Genomic DNA, 13,072 nt, shown 5'->3' with positions numbered 1-13,072 from the left:
TGAACTGGTTGCCAGCCAATCACAGGGCACATTGTGACAGACGACAGTCGCACTCACAATCACACATGGGGACAATTTAGTGTCCAATTAATGATGCACGTTTTTGGGATGTGGGAGGAAACCGCAGTGCTCGGCGATAACCCACACAGGCACTGGGAGAACATGCAATTCCACACAGGCGGAGCAGGGATTGAACCCCGATCCTCACAACTGTGAAGCCAAAGCCCCACAGGTGCGCCACAGTCCCGCTTCTTTTCTACCATAAGAAGCCTATTATTATTTTGTTTGGAAATGCCAGTTGCAATTTGAAACTAATTTTCTTCATCTAATTTAGTGTTTGAATAAATGGTCACTCCCTTTTAACCTCGAAAGTGTCACAAAGGCAGTTTGTTGTAGTTTGGCCCTTGCACAAATATACACAGGGAATTGAGGATTTTTTGGAAGACACATAAGCCCTGTTCCATTCGCAGGTACACGTATTGTAACACTTGCAACTCTCATGGCCTGATTGTTGTCACAAGAATATATGGTTTTACATTTACAGTTCTATCGTGTTATTTTAATGAACTCAAATTGCTTTCTTTTTTTTAATGTAGTTATCCAATTTGTTTTCTGGGACCTTGGTTGGTTCCCACAGGTACCACTCGAGCAAAAAACTTAAAAATAAAAATAACGGATAGCGTTTTCATCCAACAGCAAAATTGAACGGTTTAGTTGTCATTATTACAGCGGACTCACTCTCCTAAATGCCTTGGTCGGGTTGTTTACTTCATCGGATTGAGACGGAAGGGTTCCAAATAGCACTACCCCCTGTGTAACCGGACTACAGGGACCTTGGCAGCGGGAATGAGAACAGCTATCTTACAAACTGCCAATCAAACAAATTAGTATTAACAATGGTTTCAAAATCAATAACCTTCTTACAATGAGACAAATTAACTCGACACTCAACACTTCTGATATTTTTAAAGCTGTTGGGATGTTTGGTTGGAAAGAGTCCTATGCATTTTGAAAAGGCATTTATAATGACCAAAGTTTTTTTTTTTTTTTTGCCTTCACTTTGGTTTAATTCAATGAAGTCCATATGGATAGTTTTTAAACAGATATTCTGGTGTAGGGAACGGTCCTCTGCATTGGCTCAAATTGCCTTGTGGATTATGTCCTGCACGTCAAACGTCCTACAAACATTTTTTCGAATAAGAATTGAACCCAGAAATTGTATAATGTTGATGTATAGACTCGTATCCCTCCTGTTTGAGATGTGACAAAGTCATAGCTCAATATGGCTGCCTATTTATAGGATAGGTTTGTGGTTGGGTCATACATAGATGTCTTGTAATGTTGTATCTTCTTAATGTGCCTTTGATCTAAATTCGTGGCTGTGTCATAATTTGAGTTGTTTTTCCAATGTAGCTTCCTTCAGTTTTCTATCAGCAAGAGCATTTCCCAATGAAAACATACATACCTGTACGTATGTGCAATGCATTTGCATCCAGTAAGTTTGGGAAATTGTATAGCATTTAGTAAATCAACTAACAATTTTGCATGTGTTACTTTGGCTCTGGATGAAATCCTCCCCCTATTGTTTCCAGTACTGCATAAAAACGTGCACTTTTGCTAATGCATATTGGCTGTCTAGAACATAGATTTTCTGAGATGAGCCATCTACAAATAGCATTTCTTTCTAAAGGCTGATCTCTCAGGGCACTTCTGCTAACTTTTATTAATCGTGTTTTGCACTAGCTTCATGACATGGTAAACATTATTGCTGGGTTCAATGTCGCATGTTTGTCTCTAAAAGCAATGCAGGGACTGCAAGTGGTAGTCTTTGAATCGGAGGATGGAACAAAATTATGGTTGAACTTGTTTCTATGGCAATAGATGCCGCAATAACTGCTTTAACGTACTGGGGTAATGCACATGGTACACTGAGTCTCTATGTTGTTGCACTAAAACTGAAGTCATTAAATGACCCATACAATCTACTATCTGTATAAAGGATTTGCTATAGTCTGACACTAGTTCTTCTTTATCTTACAGAAAGCTTTTTCTCATTCTTCTGTCCATTTTAACAACAATGTCATTTTGAGGTCTTCCTCACATTAATTTGGACAAAGGCACAGTTATTGTTGCACTAAGGTTGTGTGTTCTAAGTTCTTAACTTGTTTACAAATTCGTAATTTGTTCTTGCTAACCTTGTGTCCCTCTTGTGCTAAATGTTTTAACAATGCTAATGTATCCCCTTTTGCAAGTTTCCTTGTGGGATGATGCAGGCAAAACATCATCTACCTAGAGTAGAATTTGATTGCCACTTGATAGTTAAAATATGGACATGCTGGCTGTCATAACTTGTGAATAAATTGTTGGACTTTCACTGTACACTTGGTAAATGTGTATTTTTGCCTTCAAATGCAACCCAATCCATCTTGTCTTAATGAATTTAGCAATGTGTATGTTTGTCTGGGACACAAAGTGTCTGCTGTGTGACAATGGCATTTACTGCTTGTAGGTGTTGAACCGTTCTCCAACCTCCAGATGGGGCCGCCTTTTGGACTGGAAAAATAGACGTGTTGCAGGGAGAGTCTCGACATTCAATTATTATCCCTGTAGTAACTAAGTACTCAATAACTGTCTTTATGCCATCTAATGCATCTGGTTTTAATGGATATTGTTTATAAATAGCCTATATTCTATTTTTGGTCTAATTAGTACAGGTTGTGCTCCCCTAATGAGTCCCACATCTAATAGTCCTATTGACCGTATGCATTCTGGGACTTATTTTAAAAATATTTCCTCTTCCTCTGTTAAGAGCTAAGAGTCAATACCGTGTCACTTTTGGTGAAGGTGACGGCTTCCACGAACCTCTACTTATTAATTTTTCCTCGTCTAGTTTCCAGTCAGTTGCTGTTTGGCCTCTTTTGACGAAACCTCCCAGCCACACCCAGTGTGTCCCATGTGGTTTAAACAGTGACACATGTGGTAACGTTAAGCCCCTGTAGTGGTCTTTCAAGGCCTGTGGGAGTCTGACCTCTGCGTCTGGCGTTCCCAGATTATCTGTGTACAGATAATCAACAGTTTTTTTCTTTTCTGGAGTGTATTTGTTGTTGTTTTTTTTTTCATATTGAAAATATAGGCCTGGAGTCTTTTTGTACCACATTGTTACATGAAGAAATTTTATCCTGTTCTGCCAGGAAATGTTCTGCTTGTTGTAAGTGTCTTTCCCATAAAAAATGGCAGCTTGTTTCTTTTTATCGTTCAGAATTTTCTTCACATGGAGGGCACGATTAGCATACTCCTCCAATGTCCTAGGCCAATGTCATGTTTGTTATCCCAGCTGTGAATTGTGTCTTTGGAACCTGCATGGAGAGCATGCCAACTTCTGTTGGAATGGGCCATCTTCCTGCAGGCTGTGTTCCTCAAAAGGCTCATCATGTTATCTTTTTCTCTTCCTAGTAATTTCCTCGATGTCTAAAATGCTGGGTTGCTTTCTGAATTTTCAAATTTTCCATATCTTCTACGTATTGATCCATGTCGGATTTGTGTGAAGTGCTATCTTCCAGGTTCTATACACTAAAATAGTCAGGTTGGCGCCATTTTGTACAATGAAGAAAATACGTATTTGAACACCTTGCTATATTGCAAGTTCTCCAACTTGGAAATCTTGGAGGGTGTCAGAAATTTTCATCGTAGGTGCATGTCCACTGTGAGAGATTTAATCGAAAAAGAAAAATCCAGAAATCAAAATGTATGATCTTTTCAAGATTTATTTGTCTGATACAGCTGCAAATAAGTATTTGAACACCTGAGAAAACCAATGTTAATATTTAGTACAGGAGCCTTTCTTTGCAATTAGAGGTCAAACGTTTCTTGTAGTTGTTCACCAGGTTTCCACAAATTCCAGGAGGAAGTTTGGACTACTCCTCCTCAAATATCTCTAGATCAGACAGGTTTCTGGGCTGTCGCTGACAAAAACTGAGTTTCAGCTTCCTCCAAAGATTTTCTATTGGGTTTAGGTCTGGAGACTGGCTCGGCCACGCCAGAACTTTGATATGCCACTCCTTGGTTTTTCTGGCTGTATGTTTCGGGTCATTGTCATGTTGAAAGACCCAGCCACAACCCATCTTCAATGTTCTGACTGAGGGAAAGCAGTCGTTCCCCAAAATCTCACAATACATGGCTGTGGTGATCCTCTCCCTAATACAGTGCATTCGTCATGTCACAAGTGCAGAAAAACACCCCCAAAGCACGATGCTTCGACTACCATGCTTCACAGTAGGGATGGTGTTCTTGGAATGGAACTCATCATTTGTCTTCCTCCATACAGTTAGTGGAATTTTGACCAAAAAGTTCTATTTTGGTCTCATCTGACCACAAAACTTTGTCCCACGACTCTGTATCATCCAAATGGTCATTGGCAAAGACGGGCCTTGACGTGTGCTGGTTTAAGCAGGGGAACCTTCCATGCCATGCATGATTTCAAACCATGACGTCTTTGTGTATTATCAACAGTCACTTTGGAAACGGTGGTCTCAGCTCTTTTCAGGTCATGGACCAAGTCCTGTTGTGTAGTCCTGGGCTGATTCCTCACCTTTCTAAGGATCATTCAGACCCCACGAGGTGATTTCTTGCATGGAGCTCCACACTGATTGTGATTAACCATCATGTTTAACTTCTTTCATTTTGTAATGATTGTTCCAACAGTGGACCTTTTTTCACCGAGCTGCTTGGCAATTTCTCCGTAGCCCTCTCCAACCGTGTTGAGTTGTACATTTTTGTCTCTGGTGTCTTTGGACAGCTCTTTGGTTTTGGCCACATTACAAAAAATTCAACGCAAATTGAAAGTATAACGTACAACTATTCAGTTTTTGGGATTTTGCAATGTGATTCAATGGGGGGGGTTACTTGTTGGTTTGGTAAGCAATGTATTTTTGTTTGCTGACATTTTCATTGTAAGTTTGCAAAACACACAAAAAAAAAATTCTTAATATTCTGATGTAAATGCTACAATTTGAATCTTTTAATGAGCCATGTAACTTCAATGGATGACACTGATCAGACCACAATGCATACGTCTGATGTTGCTCACAGTGGTAAAAAAGAACACTCAGGGAATTGGTGTGTTTCCTCAGACTTGTAAAAAATTCGAGGGAAAATTGTGCCCAACCTTTTTGAAGTCCTTAAAGAGAGTGCTGGAGAGCGCTCCCTCTCATTCTGCTGGGAGACTTCAATGCTCATTTGGGCAATGACCGTAGACCTGGAATAGGGCGATTGGGATCAGATCAGAACCCGAGTGGTGTTCTCTTATTGGACTTCTGTGCTCATGAACAGATTGTCCATAATGAAGCCAATGTTGAAGCACCGAGGTGTCCACACGTCCACTTCGCACCAGCCCACCGTATGTTGTAGTTCGATGATTGATTTTTGAGATCGTCTCATTGGACTTGTGGCCGCAAGTCTCGCACACTCTGGTGAAGAAAGGGGTTGAGCTGTCAGCTAATCACCATCTGGTGGTGAGTTGTCTCCTATTGTGGGGGAAGATGTCGGTCCAATGTGGAAAGCCCAAATGTATTGTGAGGATCTGGTTAGTATGTCTGGCAGAATCCCCTGTCAAAAAGAGTTTAAACTCCCACCTCTGAAAGAACTTTGCTCATGTTCCCGGGGAGGTGGGGAGTGTTGAGTCTGATGCCTAAGGTCACGAACTGTGGGTCATGACTGAAAGAACAAGATCCTGGATACAGGCGGTCGAAATTAGTTTCCTCTCTCTACGAGTTAGGGTTAGAAGGTTGGTCATCTGGGAGGAAGGGTTTGGTAAGGGAAGCTGAGCCTTCCCATCTGGGTGTCCAGGGCGAGCGCCCCTTCTCCCAGGACGGGAAGGAAATGCACGGTCCATTCTCCTGTGCCCGTTTCCGTCGGTGTCCCTGCGGTGGTGGTCGCGGCGATGCCCATGATTTTGGGTTGCATGTGGCCCGGGCCCCACCTCACGATTCGGGTGCGTCATCACGGTTGTTGAAACAAGTCTTTACAGTGTGGAACTTGTTATCTTCTGAGAGACAATGTGTGCGAGTGGGAAAATAGGCCCTTACCTGGGGGGGAAAAAAAGGTTACCCCCAAAAAAGATGCCAAACAATGTAGGTTGCCAAAAAGAAATAGGCCAAGGTCAAGAAAATAATTGCAGGTATATGGTAAAAATTAGTTTAAAGAAAAGTGAATGAAAAAGAAAAACTACAGGACAAATGATGCAAAACAAATTAGTGCAAAAAAAAGGCCAATATTCCTTCTCTACTTAAACAAAGGAAGAGAAGGGGGGGCCCTCACCAGCACAAAGGAATTACAACTCTGCAGGCCTCAAAAATTGGTCTTAAGGTTGCTTTGCTGGGGGGGGTCCCTGGTGCAAAAAAAGGGGGCTCAAGGGTTAGGGTTAGTAATTTTTAGATTTACTAATTTTTAGAACAATTAAGTACACAAGTACATACAGTAAATGAACAGATTGAAATACTCATTCCTCCATCTTGTGTTCAGATTGGTGATCGGCTGTTGTTTTTATAAACTCACTCATCAGGCCCAAAAATCTTGAGCGTGTATAGCCAAATGATTATGCGTGTGTTTGCATGTGTGTTTATATTGAACAAAAATAGAACTGCAACATTTGTTTCTGTTCCCATTATTCATCAGATGGAGTCCAAAGATCTAAAACTCCACAAAAGACAATTTCCCTCAAATATTATTCACAAATGTGTCTGAATCTGTTCTTGAGCATTTCTCCTTATATCCATCTCTCCATACCGGTGTGTGATATCAAGATTATGATTCGACATGATTATTGCATATATTGTGCCATAGGCTGAGGGGGGGAAAAATTGAATTTCTTCACACTTATAACAATTTTTTATTCCCGATTTCGTTCGATGAGCTAGATGCCTGAATTTTGAAAATAATAAACAAAATTTGAAATAAAATTTGAAATTGTTTAAATTGTGCCCTGAATCTATATGAGTTTAACTTTCTTTTCTGTGATTATTAAATTTATGTATGCAGAGTGCTGTGTATTTGCTCCCTTCAGATTTCCTTTGTTTTTTTTGGGGGATTTTTTATTTTTTTTTTTTGCTCATTTGTGACATTTCCCATGATCAAACAAATTTAAGCAAGCAGAGGTAAAACAATGCAGTTATTAAAAGAAGGCTTTTTTGCTTCACCTTTTTATGTATCTGAAGACAGATTTACATATTTTTCAATTGACCATGCAACCAGTGTCATTTTATGTACCACTATAGAGGTATGACTGTATACCAAGGAAGTTTTGCTGGTTACCATTTTGGCATCACAGCATCCATCACACAACAATTTCCAACATCCACGCTGTGATGACCCCAAACGGGACAAGCCAAAAGAAACTTACTTACTTTTTACATTCACCTCACAAGACAGGATAATTTTTCAGGATCATTTTTCAGATGGATCAGCGAATCAAGATTTTTCTGACTTTGACTTTGAAATGCTCAAATTTTTCTTGTGCGTGTAGCCCACTTTAATTACAGTTCCAACTTGTTGTTTCTTTCCCACAAATTGCACAGTAATGTATAGTTCGGTTACGTAGTTTTTGAAATGAAAAAATAATTAAGTGCCATAAATTTCCTCCTCTCCTTTGTTGTTCATTTCTTTCTTTTATAACTTTTATCACATGTAAATAGTTTGACTTGACTTTCTTGAGTTTTTGCCAAAGTAGACTTGTTTGAACCTCAAGGTTAAGTCTCGAGACATTCGCATGTGTGACTTTAAACTTCATTTGCCTTTTTGTTGCTAGGACCTTGTGGACTCTGATGATCTGCTTGATGAAGAAGATTTGAAGAAGCCAGACCCAGTGTCTCTTAAAGCTTCTAGCTGTGGGACTCAAGCAAGAAAAAAGAAGAAAGCCTGCACGAACTGGTAAGTTTTTTTGCATTCTATAAAGTTATTGCAGGGGTCCTCAAAAAGTGAAGCTGTCCAAATGCAGATTGCTTTTTATGTGAAATCACTTTTTTTTTTTTTTTAGGTGCACTTTTAAATTTAATTAGAACAAGTTGTTGTGAATTTACCGTATTCTTTTCTGGGATTTGGAGTTGTACATTTATGCACACAGTAAATATTTTAATCAATTATTTGCACCGTAACTCCTCCCACATGATTCAGTTTAGCACCGACCCAGAGTCGGCCAATCAAGCGAGATTTTCAGAGCATTGAGAGAAGTAATGCAGGCAAGCAATGAAGAAAAAAGTTCACAGTGATCTTCATGGTTAATGTTATGTCATGAATACCATAATTTCTCGAGTATAATGCGTCCTGAAGTATAATGCACATCACCAAAGTTGACCTAAAAAAGCAGGAAAATCCTCCTACCAATGAACAATGCGCACCATCATTTTGCCGCTACCCAATATGCTCAGAATATTAGGAATGATCTGTATTTATACTTTGTTAGGTTTATACTTGTATTGTTTTTCAAAAAAAATTTCCGTATAATAATAATTGTGCATGTGCTGATGTATTGGTAATATAATCTCCAGAGAGGCCACAGGTCACGCTTGTCCTGGTCCCTGTAATTGAACAGAATCCCTCAACCAGCTAAAATAGATGTTCAAAGATGGCACAACATTTTAATACTGTTGATAGCACATATTACAGTCTTAAAAATATAAACTATTTAACACTGTTTATTAAACACTGCATTAAATATTTATGCATAGTGCAGTTTATCCACTACATTACACATTCTTGGCCAAGCATTCAAAAGAAGCATTATGATTCATCTCCAATCCGAAAAAGATCCATAGTAACTACCTTTGATGCATCAAAGTGGAACTCCTCATTGATAACTTGAAATATTTTTTTTAATTCCAAGAGTTTGTTGCGCAGCCTCTCCACCTCCAATCTGTAGCAGCTTTCACTATGGCGTCAGGTGGCTATCAAAACAACGTGAGCTCAAACCATGTAGAAAAGAGCGTAATGGGCACATTTTTAAAAAAGTGAGCATTTCAATTGTGTGTGGGGTCCTGTTTTTTTATTTATTTATTCTTTGGTCTCCATGATGCTTGTATTATGAAGTTTGAGCTCACGTTGTTTTGATACCCACCCCAAGCCATTGAGGCAAACTATCGTTGTTTCGGACTGCAATGCTACTTTTGGGTTCCCGCTATCATCGGCACAAGTGATGACACATTTCTTTTAAAAGCAGCTGCACAACTGGCCGTTGTAGTCAACATTTTTCATCTTAGTGTAAGTTAAAATAAACTCATGGGCAGTCATTTCTGATCTTTGGTGCAGTAGCAACACGCATGCTATACTAACAATCGCAATGTAAGGTACCTGATGAGCTCAGAGAGCTCACGTTGGGGGTGCATATTACCGTAATTAATATCGAAATGTATATGAATACTTTTTTTTACCACTCTATGTACCTGTATATGATTATACTGTGTGATTGGATTTTTTTATTTTTCATCCATACCTAAATATAATGTGCTCTTACTTTTTAGAAAATATTTTGGGAAATATTTGCGCATTATTTTCAAGAAATTACTGTAAATTATTTGTGACTGTTGGAATAAAGATGGATTTTTTAAAAGGGGAATTCCACTGGTTTGGATTAACAATGTATCAAATAGGTCATGTAATATGATGTTAAATCCTCTCATTTCATAGTTTTTTGAGAATATTTTTATCAACAATTACAAATTTTCAGAGGCGCTGCCATTTTCGCGAGTCACATGACCTACATGCGTGGATGTGACGTATTACTAACTCTGATTTCTCTGATTTATCCTTATCTGATGAACGAATAGCAGTATCGGTTGATCAGGAAGACAGGAGAATACTTCCATACACATACACTGAGCGGTATTTCTCAGTCTTCCCGATCAACCGCTCACGGCTTTGTATGGAAGTATTCCTCTGTTTTCCCGATCAACCGAGCAGCCGTGCCGCTCGAGGCTGTGTATGGAAGTATTCCTCAGTCTTCCCGATCAAGCGAGCGGCGAAGCCTCTCACAGCTTTGCCACTCATCTTTCTCCATTTAAGCCTATCTCCTGCATCTTCCTCTCTAACACCAACTGTCCTCATGTCTTCCCTCACATCAACCTTCTCTTTGGTCTTCTTCTCGCTCTTTTGCCTGGCAGCTCCATCCTCAGCACCCTTCTACCAATTTACTAACTCTCTCGCCTCTGGACATGTCCAAACCATCGAAGTCTGCTCTCTTGAACCTTATTCCCAAAACATCCAACTTTGGCTGTCCCTCTAATGAGTTCATTTCTGATCTTATCCATTGTGCTCATTCCAAGCGAGAACCTCAACATGTCATTTCTAACACCTCCACTTCTGCTTGCTGTTGTCTCTTCAGTGCCACAGTCTCTGTGAACATCATGGCCGGCCTCAGCACTGTTTTATAAACTTTTCCCTTCATCCTAGCAAAGACGCTTCTTCTTTTTCAACGTCCACCCCCATCACCGGGTGTTCTGTTGGTCAAAGACAAGAAGAGGAGGAAAGTGGATTCTTCGGCAGAAGCCTACAACTGAGTGTAGGGACTTTGATGTTGGGACGATGACAGGAAAGGCTCAGGAGTTGGTTGACATGATGATTAGGAGAGAGGTCGATATGCATCCGAGGGAGTGCAGGTGGAAACGTAGTAAGGCTAGAGGTTAAGGGGCAGAGTTTGAATTTTTACCATGGAGTAGATTGGAAGACAACTCTAGTAGGGGTTATTTTAAAGGAAGAGCTGGCCAAGAATGTCTTGGAAGTGAAAAGAATATCAGATTGAGTTATGAGGCTGAAATTTGAAATTGAAGGTGTTATGTACAATGTGATTCGCGACGATGCCCCACAGGTAGAATATGACCTAGAGGAAAGAGAAATTCTGGAATAAACTAGATGAAATAGTTCAGAGTATACCAAACAGAGAGAGGTTTGTGATTGGTGCAGATTGAAATGGACATGTTGGTAAAGGAAACAGGGGTGATGAAGAAGTGATGGGTAAGTATGGGAATACGGCAAGAGAAATTCTGGAAGCAACTCCATTGAAGAAAATAAGTATTTTAACACCCTGCTATATTGCAAGTTCTCCCACTTAGAAATCATGGAAGGGTCTGAAATTTTCATTGTAGGTGCATGTCCACTTTGAAATAATCTCAAAAGAAAAATCCAGAAATCACAATGTATGATTTTTTTTTAACGATTTATTCGTGTGATACAGCTGCAAATAAGTATTTGAGCAGAGAAACTGAGAAAAACAACGTTATTTGGTACAGTAGCCTTTGTTTGCAATTACAGAGGTCAAACGTTTCCTGTAGTTGTTCACCAGGTTTGCACGCAGTGCAGGAGGGATTTTGGCCAACTCCTCCACACAGATCTTCTCCAGATCAGACATCTTTCTTGGCTGTCGCTGAGAAACACAGAATTTCAGCTCCCTCCAAAGATTTTATATTGGGTTTAGGACTGGATAGGCCACACCAGAACCTTGATATGCTTTTACGGAACCACTCCTTGGTTTTCCTGTTTGTGTGTTTCAGGTCATTGGCATGTTGAAAGACCCAGCCACAACACATCTTCAATGCTCTGACTGAGGGAAAGAGGTTGCTCCCCCAAATTTCACAATACATGGCCGTGGTCATCCTCTCCTTAGTACAGTGCAGTCGTCCTGAGAGCAGGCGGAGGAACAATTGACCCCTCCGTACAGGGCACTTAACCACGCCTCCTGAAGTTACGTCACCCCACATGTCCTAACCTCAGACAAACAATTAGCAAAAATGGCGGCGCAGCAAGAAAAGACTAGAGCGAAATTGTCCGATTTACCAGCTGATTTCTCACTCGCATTCTTAGTGAATAGTGAAATATCGTTGAAAAGCAGACAGCAGGGCTTCAAGTATTTCAGCGAGGGGTTTTTCAATGGTATTTACATGCATATCGACGGAGAAACCATTGATATTAGCGCGAGATCTTTCCGGAGTCAGAGGAAGACCGAGAAGCCACATAATATAATATATTATAACCCAAAGACGAATTCGTCATTGACAGTTTCCTATTTTCGTGTTACCTATCACACTTGTGTGCAGAATCTGTATGTGTATCTGTATAGCCGTTTGTGAACCGCCGTATCAAGGAAAAGAAGGCAAGGCTTGATTTACGAGTTGTTTCTCTCGTTTTCTTTGTGTAATGTCACACGCTCTCCTCAATAAATATTCTTGAATTAGTACCGAACCTACGTAAGTCCCGACCGAGTACAACAATCACTACTTTAGTGTCCTCAAACATCCTTCCTTCAGTCTTGGTGTCTCGGTGCACATCGAAGGCTTTTAGGACTCGCTAGTCCAGTTTAGCTTAGCTCCCTAGCCGGCAACAAAGAGACACGTTTGTGGAGTCAGATCATCGCAAAATATCGCTCAACACAGATCAAGTGTGTCAATCATTCACACGTAGCTATGTTATGCAAGCGAAGAACTGCTCATTCATTTGTATGAGACATGTATTGAAAATCAAATATAGGGCTTACCTTCGTGCAAACATCTGTTCCAGTTGATTTTAGATGGATTCAGTTGATCATACAATCTTCCACAAAGATTGAGCCATCGAAGACATTTTTCGTACTCTATCTTCTTTTCCGGTTGATTTTAGATGGATTCAGTGGATCATGCGGTCTTCCACAAAGTTTGATCCATCAAAGACATTTTTCGTACTGGGTCTTCGGTTTTGGAAAGGGTACGAATTGAACTCCACCAACTAGCCTTTCAGGATACCTGTCGTCACTATTACAAAGTCCGTGACTACACCTCTTAACCATATCTATTGTTAAAGAACCCAAATACGTGATAAAACGCTAACAAAAGCTATACTGGACCATGCAACGTTGTCTGAGGTAATAGCGGACGCCAACAAGGGGCGTGGTTTATGCAGATCTCTGGCCTCTGATTGGTCAGCAATGCGGATGACGCAATTTCTACGGAGGGGTCAATTAGAAAATATGGAGGCACAAACTGGAAAGGAGAGGAATGAGGATTAGTCGAAGTAAAACAGAATATATGTGCATGAATGTCAGAGGCGGAGGAGTGAA

The 13,072-nt window shown here is 40.2% G+C and overlaps 1 protein-coding gene across 6 annotated transcripts in view; it reads left to right on the top strand.

The window, feature by feature from the left end:
* Positions 1-13,072, top strand: part of ciapin1 (cytokine induced apoptosis inhibitor 1) — a 61,953-nt gene that overhangs the window by 34,915 nt on the left and 13,966 nt on the right. For all 6 annotated transcript variants that reach the window (XM_061823631.1, XM_061823630.1, XM_061823632.1 and 3 more), the window contains one exon: positions 7,802-7,923. In XM_061823631.1, coding sequence (XP_061679615.1) covers positions 7,802-7,923 — 122 coding nt within the window. The remainder of the gene's footprint in view (positions 1-7,801; positions 7,924-13,072) is intronic.

The sequence above is a fragment of the Syngnathoides biaculeatus genome, chromosome 6 (genome assembly GCF_019802595.1).
Source record: "Syngnathoides biaculeatus isolate LvHL_M chromosome 6, ASM1980259v1, whole genome shotgun sequence".
In the NCBI taxonomy this organism is placed as follows: domain Eukaryota; kingdom Metazoa; phylum Chordata; class Actinopteri; order Syngnathiformes; family Syngnathidae; genus Syngnathoides; species Syngnathoides biaculeatus.
The sequence above is the reverse complement of the archived record's forward strand: the minus strand, read 5'-3'. Positions and strand labels throughout refer to the sequence as shown.